Genomic DNA, 20,774 nt, shown 5'->3' with positions numbered 1-20,774 from the left:
ACTGAATTCAAAAAAGTTACCAGTCTGTGAAGTTTGGAGCACAAGGTAATGACAGAAGTGGTCTTCCGACATGACCCCCCTCCTCCCTTAGTATTTGTACCTGAGTGGCTTCTTCCCAAAGAGCCAGAGGTCAGGGGTCGGCTGGCTCATGTCAGTTGCCAGTATAACACTTGCCTATCGGCCTGCCTCTATCAGCATTTCACTCAAAAACACCAACCCCTCCTTCCTGTAGGAAACTTTCTGGACGTCCTCTCACCGTGACGATGGCTTGAAAAGGTGTCATGAAGGGAGAATTGTAGCAAGGGGAAGGAAGAGGTCATGGCAGAAGATGAGTAAGTTGGAGACTGGAGGAAATGACTGTGTGCGAAGTGATAAGCCTGCGGCAAAGACCCCCACACCTTGAGGGAGGACTAGGGGCTACAAGGCTTTAGCCTCAGTGCTCGATCCTGCCACATTCCCCGATGACCCTGGCCAGTCCTCTCAATGCCGAGTATGTAAGAACCAGACACAGCATCTGTCTGAGATGTTGTGTTTGTATAAAGATATACAAGCTTTTTCTCTGTGTGGAAAAAAAAAAAATCCATCTACTTGTGCGGTATGTCGGTCTGCATATATGCTTTTGTATGTAAAATATGAATCGACCCTTTTGAACACCAACTAGTTGGTCTCTTTGAAGTGTTTTTTTATTGCATTGTTTTATTTATTTAGAGACATATACAAAACAGAATTGAGTACAGCCATGCCAGACAAGTATCATAGTGCATGGAGCGACTGCTAAAATAAAGAACCTTATTTTAAAAATACGTAGCTAAAAAAAGTTGATCAAATCGAGAAAAAAGAAAAATAGCATCCAATAGAAACTCTTAAGGTACATCAAGCAGTGACACCATTGCAGAAAATCAAACACGAGAGCAGCTCACTTGACGAAGTAACCAGGAATTGATACCGCTCTTAAAAAGTGGTGAAGGCCGCGATATATTCCAGATGCTCAGGTAGTGAATTCCAGAATTTCACCCCTTTAACAGAGAACGATGTCTGACCTTTTTTTTTTTCTCTTGCAAATTATGATTTACATTTGATGTTGCTCTAATGAATGTCCTGCAGCTCTGTTAGCTCTTTGTGTATGTACAGAAACATCAACGTAAAAGTCCATTTAACCATTTTAAAGGTCATCTGACAGCCATGTAAACATTTTAAAATAGATATTGTTATGAAAACGACATATTTTTCGCTTCAATGTCTATACGAAAAAAATGAGCGGAGGGCGTGGAATTAATGCGCAAAGTTGCGGAAGTCTCACTCGACATCCAAGTGGCAGCAATATTGCTGCAACCATCATTTGTAGATGTCACACTGGGACAGTTGCCATAGAAAACACGTAGTAGTACCTGTTATGGGAGAGGAACAGACAGTATGTATGACAGTACATATGTAGAGTACTCAGAAAGACCCATGCCGGGTGAGGTAACTACTTCAGTGGTGCCCAGACACCAGTGTTTGGTGGGGGGGACAGCTCCTTTCTCATCCCGGACGCGGCCAAACCACCTCCCTGGCCGATCCACCTCCACGTCAAGGCTAACGCTGGCCTCACCAGCGATGAACAATGCCAGCCCGCCGGCGATAAAAACGGCGACCCACGCACCTCAACACATTTAGCCACCCTGACTTACGTACTTTAATGCGGATCTTTTGTTACGTTCTGAGAGAAGGATTACGTCACCCCCCCAACTATTATTTATTTTATTAGGTCTATACACACCAACTCATTTAGACCCCACAAAGCTCTTGTCCTCTGAAATGTTTGACAGTTCAATGTGAATCCCATTAATATAAAATTAAATATGTTTCACGTGGTCCTTCGTGTTTTCTTTAAAGAATTGTACACATCTTGCAAATTTTGCCTGGGTAATCAAAATTACAAATACAATTGTGTGTTTTCTCATTTACTAAATAAAAGTAGGGCTCCAAATTTCAAAATGACAGCAGGTAAATAAAAAGAAAGTAATAAAATATTCAAATAATGTGCTTAGGTTCTGAATAATTCTTTGGCAAAAATAACATACAGATACTTCATGGTTTGATCAAATGAGTCAAAGAAACATCATCCAATGTAAAAATGGATTATACATGGGCAGAAGGGTTTTCCAGAATAGTTTCCTTCATAAAAAAACGCCACAGTTCACATTGTCAAAAGCCGTTTTTAATCCAGGAACATTACACTGACTACATTTTCTTTATTCGGGGATTGTTTTCCAATAACAAACAGACTTGAGTGTCGAAAAGCAACCAAAGGAGGATGCAAATCACAATCATGATTTGCTTATAAATAGTGTGCTCATCATAGACTATTTTCTCTCGTACTTTTGACTGAGTCATCAACAGGGTTGACCAAAACATTTTTCCATCCAGGAAATAGCCCAGTTTTGATAGAAATGATCTCTTTTCTTGGCTGAAACACAGTTGTTTATCAACATGGGATTTTTCTTTCTGACTTTTTATGTTGTTTCATAAACTATCAACCTCAAGTCATTTTTTGTTTTATGCTCACAGCTAAAATACTTGACTTTGTATGTTTTTGTTTGAAGTGATATGCAATGGCATCATCGTGTTTTCCGCAGTTTGCCTTTAGGTAACCAGGTGTATTTTACCCACAACACCTTGGGGTGACACCGCTGCGCTGGCTTTTTTGAAATTGAGTTGCACCACTTTCCCCTAGCCCATTTGGATGCGTTTTTCCACAAGCTGAGGAAAACTCCTATTGAAGGACACTCATTCACCACTACTGTTAACTTTTCCCTCCATAATTCCGACTCCTTGTCATTCTCACAGTAAATATCTTTGAGATAATCCAAAGCAAGACAGCGTGCAACCAACACTGACCTCAAAATAGCAGCTGTCTTGAACTGAGCAGGAACAGATCTTTAAATGAAGGAAGTTGTCTTTCCAAGGATACATTAACGGAACGTGATTCATGGTACCAAAGACAATTTGAAATTGAGTGTATATTGAAAAAAAAGACAGGCCCACATGATTATTTCTTAAACGTGTAACCTTCTGTTTAAATTGGCAAACATCCATCCATTCATTTTTTTTGCCGCTTATCCTCACAAGGGTCGCGGGAGTGCTGGAGCCTATACCAGCTGTCAACGGGCAGGAGGCAGGGGACAACTTGAAGTGGTTGCCAGGCAATCACATAGAGACAAACAGCCGCACTCACAATCACACCTAGGGGCAATTTAGAGTGTCCAATTAATATTGCATGTTTTGGGGATGTGGGCGGAAACTGGACTGCGCGGAGAAAACCCACGCAGGCACGGGGAGAACATGCAAACTCCACACAGGCGGATTGAACCCTGGACCTCAGAACTCTGAGGTCAACAGTTTACAGCAGCGCCACCATGCCGCTATTGGCAAACATCTGCTATTGAATTTTTAAATAACCCACAAGGATTGATTAATTTTGTTTTTGATGTAAAACAACAGTGCAGTGTGGAATATTCCAGAGCAGAACCGCAGTTTGCAAATAGAAAAGTTAGAAAACTTACCAGGCTGATGAAAAATAGCTTGACAATCATTGTGTTTATTTGATTGCAATTATTATTATTTTTTTTTGTGGTCGACCAAATAGTGTAAGAACAAGTCGATTCAAAATAAGATGTCCTTTTTTCTCTCTCTCTTTATCGAAGAAGATACGCAGTCATTAGCTGGACTGTCTGGCACAATGTGGATGCAGAAAAGTTGTATCCCAAAGTTGCAAAAGGAAAAACCTGCATATGGATCTGTTTTACAACGAAGGTCCTCCAGTGACTCATGAGCAAATAAAAAACACAAGGTTGAACGGCATTAGTCATTAGTCCAACAGCGATTTGGGGAAGAATTTTGTCCTTGGCGATCACTAGAAGTTAAAACTTTCCGGTTGGAGAACTAATCACGAGCCTGGCAAACTCCATAAATTCAATATTCACATAACTGAAGAAACACACTGTCATTAATCAATCAAGGATTGGGCTTAACCACTAAGACTTCACCATTAGATACAGATCGCAGGATAAGATAAAATACTGTGTTTTGTTTGTTTGTTTGGTGTAATTTATTTTACACGATAATCCCTCCAACTGTTTGTTCTTTTCAAACAGCACACACAGATGTAACTCAAATATGACGGCAGCCACAGAAGATCAGAAATAAAGTTCTTTGTTTACAACAAGTTGAGCAATATTTGGTGCCATCAAAACAACAGCTATGGTTTGAGAAACTTTCACAAAAAGAAAAAATAAAAGTTGAACATCTTTTGATGTTGACTGAAATGTGGTCTCTGTATGGTGAGGTGCACTGACAGTTTGCGTGATAACGTTTCAAAATTTGCGCACATTTTTTTTTAAATTATGGTCAAACAACAACTTTTACGAGCTTCGCGGCATTTAAAAAAATGGCGTTCTTCTGTGATGAATTAATATCTTTGAATGTTGAGTTCTTTTTGTTCACAGCATGGTCGTGTGGGCTCGTGACAAAATAAAATGTAATTTAGAACGTTGTGCGCATTTCACTGATTTGTCGTGTCAAGCGTGATTTACGTAACAGCGCAAAATTGCATTCTCTTGCTTTTTGTGTTGCGCAAATGTCAAGCTACTGAACTTTAACTGGAACTATGAGCATGTGTTGAAAGTTACATTGATTGAAATTGAGGCCTCGATGCAAGAACAAAACACAGAAATATTCACATTGTTCCAACTCTATGAGAAAGGGACAGGAGAAAAAAAATCCCAAGCAATTTTCTTCGCTAGGAAAACAATGCAGCACATCTGTCAACTTAGTGAGGATTTTTCTGCCACTTTTTGGCTCCCCTCCTGCCTCTTGTAATCCACCACAAAAATTTGAGTGAAGCCTTTCAAAACAGTTTATGCATGCAAACATCAAGCAGGGTTATTTGTAATGGAACCACTCATCAGTAAACACCAACGAACCGAGACCAGATGGACCTCGCCCTTTTTCTGTATCCTTATGCGGCATCTTTGGAGACTGCAGCGTGCCCAGAGAATGAGCTCCCGTGGCGTTTGCATGTTCTCCCCCTGCCTGTGTGGGTTTTCTACAGGGACTGCGCTTTCCTCCCAGACCCAAAAAACATGCATTCATTGGAGACTCTAAAATTGCCTCCAAGTGTGATTGTGAGTGCGACTGTTGTCTGCCTCTTTGTGCCCTGGGATTGGCTGCCGACCAGTTCAGGATGTAGCCCGCCTCCTGGCCGTTGACAGCTGGGATTGGTTCCAGCACTCCCGCGACCCTTGTGAGGATAAGTGGCTTGGATAATTGATGGATGGATTTTATAACCATTTGTATGGTAGAAAAACCTTCTCATTCCTGTTTTCAATCTGTAATGTAGAGTAACAATTTATTTCACTGCTCATTCTGGTGTGATTGTTATATTAAATTTCAAAAGTGATATTGTGATTCTTATAAAAGCATTTAGCGCTGTTCAAGGTCTAATCCAGAGAAAAGGTATTTTATTTGTCTATCATACAAATGTAGCTTAAACTTCATTTCAAAAATATTCTAAAAATTCTCAACACAACAGAAATGAAATAAATTAGCGTCAAAGTCAGTCTCAAGATTTTGTTCGAAATGTCACTTTGATTCGGCAAGTTCCGGTACTCCGGAATGTGATGTCATGTCACGACAACATTTAGCCAGAGAGTGAAAAACCGAGCAAAGATGGTGAGGAAGTGTGTTGTAAACCGCTTTTCTGCGTCAAACGCTAACGGAGTCAGTTTACATGAATGGCCGAAGGATGAGCAGATAGGCAGGTTATGGACCAGCTTTGTGAAGACAAAGCGGGACTTCCAAATCAAAGTGGACAGTAATATGTTCCAAGCATTTCACGGAGAACTGCTTTGAAAACCCGGTACAGCGTTCACTTGGCTTCGGTAGCAAGTAAGTAAGTACGTGTTCAATTGTTTAGTATTGACAAGTATCTACCTCGTTTTAAATGTAAGTACAATAGCGATACAATATATATATCAGCTAATATCTGGGTTCATGTGATGTTTAGGAGGTGACGAAATTTGGACACTGTATAAAGTTAGTGTGCTGTTGACGCTGAGGTCTTCCTGATTCGACTACGGCGGTGTGTGCACTCAAGTGTTAGGTGCATTATTTAAAATACGGGCTAAAACTTGAACCGCAGAACGATATCAAAGGTTTAAATTTTTGTTTTATGCCAACTCAGTCACTAGTACAACAACAACAACAAAAAATGACTCACAGTTCTGTGCAAATAGCATCGGACGTTTAAACGTGTTTGAATGAGATTATTTCGTCAACAAGGTGTACGTAGATTTCTTGAGGCACCTCGGAGTCTGTGTTTTGGGTGCGAAGTTCCACATCAATTTCGTCAGGTCTCCCCGAATCCTGTCCTTGTGTTGCATTTGTCAACTCAGGTTCGAACATATATGATTGAATTACACTTGCAATGAATGTTTTTCAAACACGGGAAGAATAAGAAAATTCTTCCTCTTCAGTTCCTATCTCTTCCACAGAGCATTCCATAAAAAACTTCATTACTGCTATCTCCTCGAGATCCCACTTGTAGCGTGTATGATTGTCTGTGTAGGACGCCATTGTGTTTACTGGGGTTGTCTTGACGTGACGTCACACAGAAGCAGCTTCAACAGAGCCTCGCTTTGAAATGGACATTGGAGGCATTCGGATTACAAAGAAAATGTGCACTTCGGCACTACTTTATTTCATTTCTGTTGTGCTGAGAATTTAAAAAATATTTTTTCATGACAAATTAGCTATCTTTGTGTGATATATAAATAACATATAGGTCCTCTGGATTAGACCTTCAAGGAACACACTGCTCCACACTGCTACACTTGTGTTTGTTAGTGAAGCACTCGCAGAGACTCAGAATGCATACCGCTCATACCGAATTGCAGAAGAATCAAAGAAAATACATTTTTGATCTTATTCATGTCCAAGCTGTCATTGTGCAAGTAATAACATGTAGTGTGCAGTATATTTGCAATACCACCACAGCATTATTGACACAGCCAGAATAAACAGGCAAGTCACAAAGGACCCGAAGGCCCTTGGAGATAAAAACCACCACATGATCAACTCACGCACCCAGCACACACACATTTGTCTGGGGAGAAAATTGACACAATTTCACCCTTTTCATACTCCATCTCCCTTACACACACACAAGCACAATCCCTGAGAAGTTATTTCCCACAGTCACTTTGTGTGTGTGTGTGTTTGTGTGACAAGCCACACGTCGCTGACACTACCACTGATGATAGTTTTACAGTCGAGCCTGAAGGGGACTTTGCCAGCCAGCTAGCACACACATACACACAAATGAACTGCACTCATGTGCACACACACACACACACACACACACACAGACACAGACACACGTACACACTCCTCCCTCTGTGTTTGTCTCTCTCACCTTTTCCCAGGAGCCGCCGGGGGCCTCTGGGACGCAACACAAAATGCCTTGGGTTTGTTTGACTGAAACATGAGAGTGCAAGCTGTCACAATGACAGCGATACACATGAAACACGGATTATGCCTCTTTATTCATGTTTTGATTGTTCAAAGAAACTAAAAGAAATTGATTTACAGCATAAATGTCTGTTTTCACTACCCACCTTTTTTGAATGCCCCAAAAGTGGTACAGTTTGTTTACACTTCAACCAAAATATCACTTAAAAGTTGATATTTGAGGCGGCATGGTGGAACAGCTGGGAAAGCATTGGCCTCACAGTTCGGAGGTCCCGGGTCCTATCCCGGATCCACCTGTGTGGAGTTTGCATGTTCTTCCCGTGCCAGCGTGGGTTTTCTCCGGGCACTCCGCTTTCCTCCCACATTCCAAAAACGTGCAGCATTAATTGGACACTCTAAATTGCCCCTTGGTGTGATTGTGAGTGCGGCTGCTTGTTTCATTGTGCCCAGCAATTTGCACGTTGGCACAGCTGGGAAAGCATTGGCCTCACAGTTCTGAGGTCCGGGTTCTATCCCGGATCTGTCTGTGTGGAGTTTGCATGTTCTTCCCGTGCCAGCGTGGGTTTTCTCCGGGCACTCCGCTTTCCTCCCACATTCCAAAAACGTGCAGCATTTATTGGACACTCTAAATTGCCCCAAGGTCTGATTGTGAGTGCGACTGTTTGTCTCATTGTGCCCTGCGATTGGCTGGCAATCATTTCAGGGTGTACCCCGCCTCCTGCCCGTTGACAGCCGGGATAGGCTCCAGCACTCCCTGCAACCCTTGCGAGGATAAGTGGGGAAGAAAATGGATGGATGGAAGTTGAAATTTGGAGTTGACTTTGTCATTGTTGGTGATATCATGTGACACTCAAGTGTATTTTGTGATTTTGGGGGAAGTGTGAGAGGTGTGGGGGGGGGGGTCACAATGCTCCGACTATTCAATACAATTTGAGCAACTCAATTAATCAAATAATTAAAGCTTTAAAAATGCACTGAAGTGAATAGGTGGTATTGCTTCATCGCACATCCCAGAAAATTACATGACTGTCAAGTGTTAGACATTTAATTTTATCTCCATTTTATCTAGTTGTATATTGTGCAATGGTAAACTTGATGTAATACTTCAAAATAACAAAATAACAGTTAAAGTTTTTATGATGACAGCAGTTTGAGGACTGGACAATTTGAGTCTCTTAACGTTAAATGTTATGGATTTTCTTTTTCTTTTTTTAATTATTACCATAATTTCCAGCCTACAGAGCGCACCTGATTGTAAGCCTCACCCAGTACATTTGGAAAGGAAATATCATTTTCTACATACATAAGCTGCACCCGTGTAAAGGCCAAAAGTGCCCACAATGAAACGCATGTTGAAACACGAGATATAAGACGGTACACAGAAAGAGTTCTCAAAGTTTTAATACCTTAGCAATAAAAAAAAAAAAAAAAACAGCCACGGCAGCTACACAGTAGCAACACGGTAGGACAACACTAGCAGGGCTGGTTAAAAAAACATAAATAAATCACTGACACACCGCAATAACACAGCAGCAACACGCTAGCAGACCACTAACTAAGACCACTAATAAAAACATGCTGGTAAAAATCACTAAAACACGGCAGTAATCCAGCAGCAACAGGTTTAAAAAAAAAAACATACCGGTAAAAGTCACTTCCTCTGCACATATATTCCACCAGTGTCACGCTTACCTTTTCCTCTCCAGTGCCCCCCTAGCGGCTGTTAGAAGAAATCCACAAATTAACCGCGTCACCGCATAATCCGCAGGGTTCAAAGCGTGTGAAAAAATGTTTGACTTATAGGCCGGAAATTCCGGTACTCTAATTTGGAAGTCAACTAATTAATGTCACGGAATGGGTTGTGTTTAACAATAAATTGTATTGCATTCGCATTGGTGATTCTTTTTTCACACTTTGAAGCAAATGGATTGAGACAATTCTATTGGGGTCCTTTTTTTTTCAGTTTGACGACTTAGTGCATGCACAAGAATTATTGATTGTTTATTTTACCATTAAGGGGCTACTGCAGTGTGACCGTTGCACTCTTATTGCTCATTAAAATATTCATTACTTCTCTTTCCACATTGGCTAATTTAGCGCTGATCTTCATGAGTCAGCTCTGTGGGTATGTGTATCTAATAATTCCACATGACGGGGGAGGGGGGGCCTTCGGATTTATTGGCAGATAGCAATTTAGGATGTAATGAGATCACACACCTCCAGGTAGGTGCTACTCGGCTCATGCTTCTCCCCTTCTGTGTGCATATTACCATTTCATACCACTATCCCTCTATTTGATGAAAAAATCTCAAAAAAGCCTTTGTGTGGTTCATTAAGTCAGCAAAGGAAATGTATTAAATTGGGGAATGGGGACCTTGTGCAATTGGGTGTTGACTTAACCTTTCCACTGACAGACGACTGCATCACTCGACCTCATCAGTCACCGCCACATAAAAAATAAAACCTCAGTTGGTATTCACTGAACAAGACTGTATTATTGGTAAAGTCCCGTTGATAACGAACTTGGAACATAGTTGACCAACCGTAAACCGGCTGCACATTGAGCAATGCAGTCCAACCCTACTGAGGCGGACCACTGGAAAAACAATTACAGCTCACGGGTTTTTACCACACAACAAGCAATTGAGCGTCGCTGCAAAGGAAAAACTGTCCCTGTATTAGGTTTTGAGGCCTCACACACAGTATGCTTTTTATATACCGGAAAAGTATACTTTACCGTGATATTTTTTGATAACAACAAAAGTATGTCGTGAGTGTAAAAAAATGGAGCAGACCACGGCAAAGGGAAGAAATATGACATAAAGGAGCAAGTGAGGATGTTTTTGAGAGGCTCTTGGCAATCATCGTCATAGGTCTAACCCCGTCATAGGTCCATATGAAATTCTAAATAAAGTTCAATTTTCGTGTAAAACCCAACATTATAGCTTGGCAATACCAGGTCAGTCATTGAACGGCTGGTTTACTATTTATTTTTTTCCCATTTGTGAACGAGCGCGGTCCAATTCCTTCTTTTTAACTTTTGGTGGCAACCGAGGTTAACTAATTTGGCAAAGAAACTACAACTCTACTATGCAAATACTGTGGTATGTCACCGAATGTTTATTCCGTAATGCCTCCGGTGTGAAGTCTACCACTGGCTATTTTTGTCAAATCATAACCAGGTGTACAATGATCAATAGAGTTGAATTAGAGGCATAAAATGATGCCAGACTGGGAAGATTGTTCAAAAGACAATTTAAATAACATTCTACTGTCGGGTCATATGGACAGTTTTAACATATTTGACAAAAATGTGTTTTGTTTTTTTTATCGTGCAACCTCTCCCTTTAAGCCACATTTAAAAGTTTTACTTAAACCATGTTGAAATGTTGAAGAAAAGCTGTATTTATTAGGATGTGGGTTCATAACAAACATTAACATTTTACATTGACGACCTCAACAAAAAGACACTGAAATTGCTATCGATTGTCACGTCATGAACCATAAAATGTGCTTGTGATTATGAAGTCATCAAGGCCAAACGCGCAGGCGTGTGAGAATTCAAACTAAAAAAAAGATGAAAGTGTCACTGAGAGGATGTGACACATTGTTGGTGGGGGGGGGGGGGCAGGGCACAGTGGTCAGTCTGCCATTACGATTAGCGTTCATTTCAGCCAGATTCAGGGAGACGTATGCCGACCGTTGCCAATGCATTATGCATGAGTGCGTCCATATGTACTTGGACACTGTCGTATGCCCTTGTAGAAGTGCATCGACCACCGTAGCTAGCAAATACATTCCGTTGCTGTGTGACGCTGCGGAAAGCACAAAAGATAAGATTTCAGAAGAAATCAGACTCATTACTGTGGTATTTTCTGTACGTCTGAATTTTTTACATTTTTATTTATTCAGATTAATGAAGCCCTGAAAGCCCACGAGGGCTAATACACTGTGAATGAGACTTAAATGGTCCATTTATTGAACTCTCAAATAAAAGTCTAATAGGGTGCTTTGACTCAACACCTGGATTTGTTTCCTCCACAGTACCCAAACACAAAAATCTCTACAAATATGACATGTATTTCCATGAAATTGACATATAAATTAATGACTAATAATGTAGCTGACACAAACCAGCTGGAAAAAAAATTAAATGTACTCCGATGAGCTCCCACAAACTATTCCGTTTTGACCGTAACTTGGTACCCCACCTTCGGGGTACCACAAAATGTACCACTTTTGCAGCCTTGATACTTGAATCGGTGCACATTTGGCCTTTAAAAAGACAAGCAAAACTCCAGTAATTCTTCCTGCAGGAAGTAATAGTGTAAACTTAATCTCGGAGGTCAGAAATTGACCCCTACTAAGTATCAGTTTCTGACTTCTTTCGACATTTGGTAAAATACTTGTTTTTTTAATAGTCACTGAATAGTATCTTACATTATTTAGGTGGCTTAAGTTTTGAATATCAGCAAAATTACAGTAACATTACACCTTCTTTTTAACATTGAGGTTGAAAAAAAAAATACATTACAATATATTGAATTGGTATCTCTTATAGTCTAGGACTGATGAACCAAAATCAGAGATCAATACCATCGCCATCCAAAGAAATTCAAAATATTAGAATGAGCTATGAAACTCAATACAATTCTACAGATGCCCACTGCAACAATAATCATTGTTACACCAACACCTCTGATCCAGTGTCCAAATAATAATAATAATAATAGTATTATTATTCTGACAAAGTCTCATTGTATATTCTTGTGTACCTAATGTTGTGTCCCTGCTTATGTTCTTATCATAGGAGATCTTTCGTCCCTCTTGGAGGTGACTCATCAGCGCCCCCCAAAGAGAGAGTCGCGTAACTGCAGGCCGAACCTCAGACAAGGAGGCGGGGGGCCGCCATACGTCAGTCACGGCCCCTGCCGTGGGACGAGTCCACGCTGCCTCACGTGATTCCAATACACGATCACTAGATCTTTGTTGGCTGGAGATAGTTAATAAATCTTAGAATAATTTCGGTCAGCGTGAGCAGGATTCATTTTAAAACGTACTCGCATCCACCCCCACCTCTAATAGTGAATTAGACTGACAATAAATAAATGAATAAAAAATTAAAATCTCTCCTCCGATTTCACACCCAAAGCATATTTTGACTCGTTTACTCGTTGCTTAGACAAGGGGCGTGACGGCATTTAATAATTGATATAATTGTGCAGGCGGCGCATAACGCTCGCATCAATCACTGGTCCTCTGACCTGTCCCAAAAAATAAATAAATACAAATAATAATCTTACTGGTGTCGGGGGGGGGGTGGACTTTTACCCTCTCGCCAATAAAGAACCAGAGTGGGAGAAAAAGAAGGGGCGAATGGTGCATGCATGGTGACATTACTTTGAATAGTTTTTCAATATTCTTATTTTAACGATATGATGATGATGATGATGATGATGATGGTGATGATGAAAAAGATGATGGAGTGAAGTTATCACTGCAAACTACAAAAAAAAAGTTTCCATCTGTGTAATATAGAAATATAAAATCATTGATTCTGTGACAGGAGTATAATGAGAATAGTATGTTTTTCTAAAAGAGCATATATGAAAGTGTTGGCATTGATATTTTGTAATATTTTTAAGACAAAATGGTGATTTATTGTAACAATTCTATAAATCCCTCAAAGAGAAGATGTAGTCCATTTGCAAATTTTTACCACATTCATCTATATTTTCATTCTCAATGAAAAAAGTATTTTGTAGAGGCTGATTATACAGTGGGAGAGTTTCTGGTGTGTTTAGTTGTTTTTTTTGGGGGGGGGGTTGAGAGGGGGAGTGTTATTTTGTGAGCTTTTTAATGATAATGGGTGAGAGTGTGTAATACGTTGCCATGGCGATTAATTGCGTCCTTATGAACGCGTGCTCACCTTAAGGAGGGGAGAGGAAAAAGCCCAGCCTTGCATCGGAGGCGAACGCCAAAGACTTGATCCCCGTTCCTGGTACGCACCACCGTGGCGTTTCGGGATTACAGTGACGTCACGTGGCTACCCTTGCATGGATGAATGCTAAAGAACCATAGAGGCGCAAATAATAGCAGAAGCATAGTCCATATCTTGCAAGTCTTACGTTATCCTTTAAGCCTCCTTCGCCGAACATAACAGCCCCCCACCCAACCCCCACTAATGACGCTTAATTTCATTTCTCATCAACCCCTCGGAGGGGATTATTCATTCGTATAAAACAATCCGCGGCAAAGTCTCCCCTCCTATATGGGCGAAATTCATGTATTATTGAGAGGGGCGAAGAGAAAGGCCGTGCGTGGGTACGTGCGTGGAAATGCGTGAAAGAGCGCGGATTTGAAGTGGAATTGGGAGTAATCGATCCCGGCTGCACGAGGAGGATTTTTTTTTTTTTTTTTTTTTGCTGATGGTTACAAAAGACGGCGCGATGTCTTTCTCCCAGTTTGGATACCCTTACAATGCAACTTCACAGGTAAGACATTTTCCTTAGTTATTGTTGTTTTTTTCTTACCCATAAAATATGACTCCATATTTCCTTCACTCAAATACTTGTGTTATTACAAACGTGTGATTTTGGTGACTGGTCCCCCACCTTCTGCGCGGTGCTTTTGTTGCTGTTGTGTCAACTATTGACATACACGCTCCGGTGTCCAATAACACTGAATTATGAATGAACTCACGTGTCGTCGTCGTCGTCTTTTTTTTTTCTTTCGTGGTGACAAAAGCGAGATTGATGTCACCCTACGTGGCGCGCCATGTGTAATTAGGGACCCTTTCTAATGACATTTTGAAAAATGCCAAAAGAATTAATAATAATATGAATTTGAGTGGGAAAAGTTAGTCACTGGAGTTTTCTGCTCTTTGTTTAACCTTTAATGCAATTTCAATAGTTACATTTTTAGATAAAAGTGCTGGTTACTTGATACAGTTCATTAAAAAAAACGATTGAGAAGTTTCTTTTGACTACGTTTACAGGAGCCCATAAAACAATATGGAACAAAAGCTCCCAGAATTTATGTTAAAATTAATCACCTACTACTCAATAAAACTCCCAATTAAATGTGCAATGTAATCTTTGTCATACATGAAGAACTGTGATAAAAGTGACTTACCTCAAATAAATAGGATTCTTTCTTTTTGCCCTAAATTAATTGCGCGTCATTTTGCTCTTATCTTACTTTTTTCCCCCCTTTTTGAATTTGAAGACTTTTTTTTTTTAAAGACTTGTCCATCATTCTCTCTGTGCAGTTTTTCGTGTCGGCAAACCCCAGTACGACTTGCTGCGATTCGATTTCCAGGTCGGTGCCGCCGGACGGCTCCACCGGAGGAGCCCAGACCCCCGCAGCGGTAGCCGCCGCCGCCGCCGCGGCCGCCTCCTTCTGCTGCCCGCCGCCCTACGAGAACCGGCTGCTGGCCGGGAGCCGCACCGAGCTCAACGCGGCCGCCCTGGGCGTGTACGGGTCCCCGTACGCAGCGGCGGCTGCAGCTAGCCAGAACTACGCCAACTACTTCCCCTACGGAACAGACCCCTCCGCTGCAATCTACTCGTCTCTGGTGGGCTCCCCTCAGCCTGTTTTGCACGCCCGAGAGAGGGGGGAGGAAGGGAGGGAATCGATTCAATCAACTGGGCAAATTATGTCAAGACAAACTCGCAAATGCACCAACCGGTTGTTAGAAATGCGGAAAAAGACTCGTTTTAATGTCATAGAAAGTATTCTTTTTAAAATAAAAAGGTTTGAAATAGGCCAAAAAAAAGAGCGCAAAAAATCATTTTCTTTAAATAAGTCAGAACTGTCCTCTATCGTCCAATAAACTAAAATATAGACAAGCTGTCACTAAGCTGTATCATGGTAAGTGATCTATTGAAAAAAAAAAAAAGGGATATTCTTTTTAAGATTCAAAACTGGTGCTTGAAGTTATTAAGCCTCTTAAATATACTACTATAAAAAGTTCATCCTTTCGGTCTCAAACTTCAAAAATAAAAAAAAAAGAAAAGTAGACTGCAAATTAATGTATGTAAAGAAAAATAATTTGTCTTCAAGTCCTTTTTCAATTACTGAATGAGTCACATTTGGTGACTTAGTTTTCCCTGCAAACTACAATTTACACAATTTTGGCATTGTTTCACATCACATTATTGTTAGGCTCTATCAAGGTACAGTAACTAAATTAACTGCAAATATTTATATACAAAATTATACATAATGGACACTACATAACATTTCAGGGGGGGGGTGATTTTACTGCATATAATAATGGAATTTTTTAATGACAATTATTCATCTTAAAGATGTGTTGACAAGAACCAGAGCTAGCTCAACACTCCAGGATTGTTGCTTTCCAAAATGAAAATTGTGTGTTTTAACAAGTCATTTTCTGTTTGTGGCAGAATCCACAGTACGACATGAAGGAGAGTGCGGGCACGTTACATTCGGGTATCAGCCAGACGGCTGCGTACTATCCCTACGATCCATCGCTGGGCCAGTATCAATATGACAGGTGAGGTTTATGTGGACTTTCTGTCCCCTTTGCCAAAATCTGCGTCGCACATTGAGGTCAACAGTTCGTGGTGTTACTCAGATACCTAGCTTCATTTCGAGTGTATATCGATTTCAAACGTCAGAAGATGTTACGTGCTATCCTTCAACCAAATGTCTGTGCGATCAGATACGGGACAGTGGACTTTAACAGCACGGCCAGGCGAAAAAATGCCACCCGAGAGACCACCAGCACCTTAAAAACGTGGCTATATGAGCACCGCAAGAACCCGTACCCCACCAAGGGCGAAAAAATCATGTTGGCCATCATCACTAAGATGACCCTCACCCAAGTCTCGACTTGGTTTGCCAATGCTCGCCGGAGGCTCAAGAAGGAAAACAAGATGACATGGTCGCCCAAGAACAAGGCCACCGACGACAGGAAGGACAACATCAGCAAGAGCGACCATGACTGTCTCACCAAAGGTTCGTCCCACACCAGCGTGTTTTTTTTTTAATTTCCTTCTCCAATCTTTTTTTTAATCAATAAGTAGACAAGGTTACATTTCGCTCCCAAAATGCTTCAAAAATACATAACTAATTTTCACATTTTATTAGACTAGTGGTGAAATTTCTTTTGCGATCAAATCAATTATTTTCACAGCAATTGCAAAAATGATATTGTCCCACCCTTAAATAAGAACAATCTGTCGATTCCGGCATTTTTTTTTTTTACATGAACGAAAAAGAAACAAATTAGGCTAGCTGACTCATGGAAGGAGAAAAACATATTTTCACTCTCACCGTTTATCACTATAATCCCAGAATGATCGAAGTGTAGTCCTGCTGACTGTACCTGCTACTGTGCTAGCCATACATCATCCGAAATAGACCAGGATGTAGCCTAATGAACAATACAAAATATACTGTATGTAGCCCCACATATTTTTCCAGTTAATTAAGGAGTATGTTTTGTCTTTTTTTTACCAATTGTAGTTTAACAGAACATTTAACCAGAAGCTGATGGTAGAGTCCAATCTGCCAAATATTAACATCTTCTGTTAACCCCCACAAAGCAGGCCACTAGCTAACACACGAAAATATGGAGCTCAACGTTTTCATTTTCGGTTTTCGCTGTTCGAGTTATAAAGAAAATATCCAGCCCCAGCATCCTAATAGTAGGCTACAGTCTACTGAATATGAACATCTTAAATGATCGTCTGTTGACCAGAAAGGAGCTAGCTCATTGATGCATGAGAAACTATGCCAGACCAGACTATTTTTTTTCTCTATTCCTTGTTTACAGTGAAAATTAAACATCATCCTAGAATGCTAACTGTGGGGTCATTTATATCGAATATAAATGTCATCATGTCATCCTCTACGAACCAGGAAGTAGATTGCTTGGTCTTGGTGGAGTTCTGTGCCTGAGGGCACTCGGTTTTGCGTATTTGTATGATCTCTGATGGGATGACCTCATATTAGCCAGTTTAAGCAAGTAACCAGTGGATTTAGTGGATTTTACTGATTTAGAAACAATTTTCGATTGAGAAATGTGCTTTTTTTCCCCCCAGTTCATCAGAGGTCATAAATCACTACAAGATGAACAGAACTCTGGTTAGATATCACACCTATAATGTCAATTATTAATAAACCGATTAAGTCAACCACCAACAGTTAGTAGCCTGCTGGAAATAAAATGAAAAAGATAAACAAAAACATTATTTTAGAAGCAGTTTATTTTTTTTCTGGAAAAAAAATCCATGCAGATGGTCAAACCAAGAATTGTCAAAAATATTTCAATATCTGCACATCCATGGATGTAATGTGATTGGCATTTTTTGAAACTTCATTATTTGCCAAAAATAAAAAGAAATTGTGCACAGGACAAATCAGTAAAAGTATTACTTTGACATCATGGTGTCTAGGTACAATGTTGAAGTGCTTTTAGGGGCTTCAGTTAGACTAAAGTAGTGCTTAGCTGCCAGTTTGTGGCATCTCAGTTACAATGCATTATGGTGAAGTGAGTTGAAGAATTTCATTTAAATCAAACTTTTCGTTTCTTGTAGATTCCAATGAAAGTAAGGAAGAAAAAGATTTGCATCTGAGCGATTTGGACGACATGGAAGAGGACGGGTGTGACAAGCTGGATGGCGAATGTGAAAAGCTAGTCTCAGAGGAGGCAGCGGTGCTTCCCGCCTCGCCTCACAAGAGAGAATGCACCTCGGAGCTTCACTTGAATGTTTCCAACAGCTTCCACCACGCCTTCCCCTGCGCCATCAAACCCCCCCTTCCTCCTCTTCCCGCAGACTTCGTGGATCCCATTGCATCTAAGACCCCGTCCACCGTGGGAACCTTGACCCTCTCTCATTTTGAGGCGTCGGACAAGCCTCGGATTTGGTCCCTTGCGCGTACGGCGGCCTCAGGCGTCATTTTGAGCTCGCAGCACGCCTCCGAGCTCAGGACGAGCAACCCGAGCGGGGAATGCCAGCTCCAGCGCATGGCGGGTGCCCCTGTTGGACAATGCGGGACCATGAGAGGCCTCCAGGAAGTTAATAGTGTCTCTGGTGTTGTGAACCCTTTTTCCGAGGGCCCTTCTTTGCACTCCAAAGTCTACAGTCCAGGCAGCTACAATCACAAGGGCCTCCAGCTGCACTGTCCACCCTATGCAGCCCTTACAGACACATGCCAATACTCCACTACTGAAGGTATGTCCTTTTTTAAACAACATTTATTGACATTGCGTGGGGGGAAAAAAGCACATTTCTCAGGTGTATTATTTTGGGGGAGGATGTGCAGGATTCACCGGCGCCAAAGCAGCAGAGGTGTCATCAGACCTCAGCCAAGTGTGTGCGACCTTGCAGGATGACAAAGTCACAGCGTTCAGGCCCGTGATGAAAAGGTGAATATGCGCACGCCAAGCAAAAGAGAATCACATACAAAGTTGCCGCTCTGCAAATGCCATTATTGACAAAATCCTTTTTCAGTTGTTCAATTATAAAAGTGATGGAACAGATTCATGGTATTTCAATGCAGATCACTGGGGTCAAGGAACAACTTAAGCTTGTAAATCAAGACTTATCGAATGCATCGCAGACTAAAATATATTGCAATATTTTTTTTTGCATTATTTAAGTTAGTAAAACCCATAACTCATCATCATGAAAAATAAAATTACAATAAGTGTAATTAAAAATTATATATAAATTAGGAAGTAATTGCCCCATGAAGGGTAGGTTTCTTAGAAAAAAAAGAATCTGTTTAATGAGTTTTTTCTTTTTACATTGAACAACTAAAACAAATGAAACTCTACTGTATTCTAACTTGTTAAGACACATCTGTAGCTACAAGACTGTCCCACATACACTTCCTGGACATTTCATGAGGTACACCTGTGGATTATATCACAAAGCAAAAAATGGTCGGTTTTGTTTGACACTGTCAACAAACAATTTGAGTGCTCCTGACGTACGTTTCCCACAGGAAACTTGAAAATTTCCCAAACTTTGCAAGCGCTGTTTGAAGTAACCTGTTTACAATTTGTGACAGTAAGTAAAAACAAGTCAGCCACTGTTAATATCGCTAAGGTAACGACGAAGATGTTTTGCAACGTGCTGAATTCTCAATTGTCGAAGCCACATATAGTTTTGAAATAATGGTTTTGAGAAAATAAATAAATAAATAAATCCATCCAATGGAAAAACCTAAAGTTAGTATAGCACTATCATTCAGGATCAATTAGGATTTGGCCCTAAAATACCCAGATTTTTTCCCCACCCCCAAAGAAATATGCTTCTTATGCCATCCTCAACTGTCAGGATTCCCTATCAGACATCAGACAAGATTAAGTCTTAAAACGTATTTTTACAGGTCACAGTGATTGCTTATTTTTACTCTTGATAACTTGGCAAGAATGTAAAGGGGAAAGGGGAGGGAAGCCCGAACCATTAATGAGCCCCACAGTTTAGTGTTCCAGGGTTCAAATCTTGGTTCTTGCATATTGTGCTCACCGGGTGTTCCGGTTTCCTCCCACATTCCAAAAAGATGCATTGTTTGTAGGTGTAAATGTGAGTTTGAGTAGTTATGATGAAAAAAAATGTGCACTGCAATCGGTTAGCAAAAGCCAGGTTCTTCCCTGACTCTCATCCAACGTCAGCTGGAATACACTCCAGCTCACGTGCAATGCTAACGACAAGCACTGTTGAAAGCGGGAATGGAAACATTTGATACACACGTATGCAAATGGTTATATTATCATCATAAGATATTGTTAGATTGATACTTTGCTTTATGCGTCTTTGAAAAGGCTGGATTTCTGCACCAGCACTCCTTTCGCGACGAATCTGATTGTGCAGGTGTACCTAATGAAGTCATTTCTAGGTCCCGCAATATTATCACAGCTGAAATCCACTCCAAACACATACTGATGTCATACTTTTAATTGTATTTGTTTTTCTCCCCCTTTAGATGAATGGAGACCGTACAACATGTAGGAGGTTTATATGCACTAATAGGCGCAGAGGCCTCAATGGGACACTTGTGAGCACTGCATGTTGCAGTCAGAGCTAGCAAACTGTGGAATATTTTGCACAACGTTTGTTTGTTTTTTTTTTTTTATGGTGTTGAAGACTTTATGCAAAAATCCTACAAATGAGAATTTGTGTGTGGCAATCACGTACCGTTGCAAACCAATTTATTTATTTGTTTATTTATTGTTCAGCGTGTTCTCTGTGTGCCCTCGAAGCGTTTTGTTGAAAATGTGTATT

General features: G+C 40.7%; 1 protein-coding gene across 1 annotated transcript; it reads left to right on the top strand.

Annotated features, from left to right (window-relative positions):
* The first annotated feature begins 13,790 nt into the window (after positions 1-13,790).
* On the top strand, positions 13,791-18,914 carry irx6a (iroquois homeobox 6a). The gene is made up of 6 exons (XM_061814639.1): positions 13,791-14,003; positions 14,780-15,085; positions 15,921-16,030; positions 16,199-16,494; positions 18,078-18,716; positions 18,808-18,914. Exons 1-6 carry the CDS (start codon positions 13,938-13,940, stop codon positions 18,912-18,914), a joined length of 1,524 nt encoding a protein of 507 aa, XP_061670623.1. The 5' UTR covers positions 13,791-13,937.
* The last annotated feature ends 1,860 nt before the right edge of the window (positions 18,915-20,774 follow it).

Source organism: Syngnathoides biaculeatus, chromosome 3 (genome assembly GCF_019802595.1).
Source record: "Syngnathoides biaculeatus isolate LvHL_M chromosome 3, ASM1980259v1, whole genome shotgun sequence".
NCBI lineage: Eukaryota > Metazoa > Chordata > Actinopteri > Syngnathiformes > Syngnathidae > Syngnathoides > Syngnathoides biaculeatus.
This window is presented reverse-complemented; position numbering and strand designations above follow the sequence as displayed.

Coding starts and splice junctions, on each gene's coding strand:
- irx6a (XM_061814639.1), top strand. CDS start 13,938: ATGGTTACAAAAGACGGCGCGATGTCTTTCTCCCAGTTTGGATACCCT. Junction 16,031..16,198: donor GGCCAGTATCAATATGACAG/GTGAGGTTTATG, acceptor CTGTGCGATCAG/ATACGGGACAGTGGACTTTA. Junction 16,495..18,077: donor CCATGACTGTCTCACCAAAG/GTTCGTCCCACA, acceptor CGTTTCTTGTAG/ATTCCAATGAAAGTAAGGAA.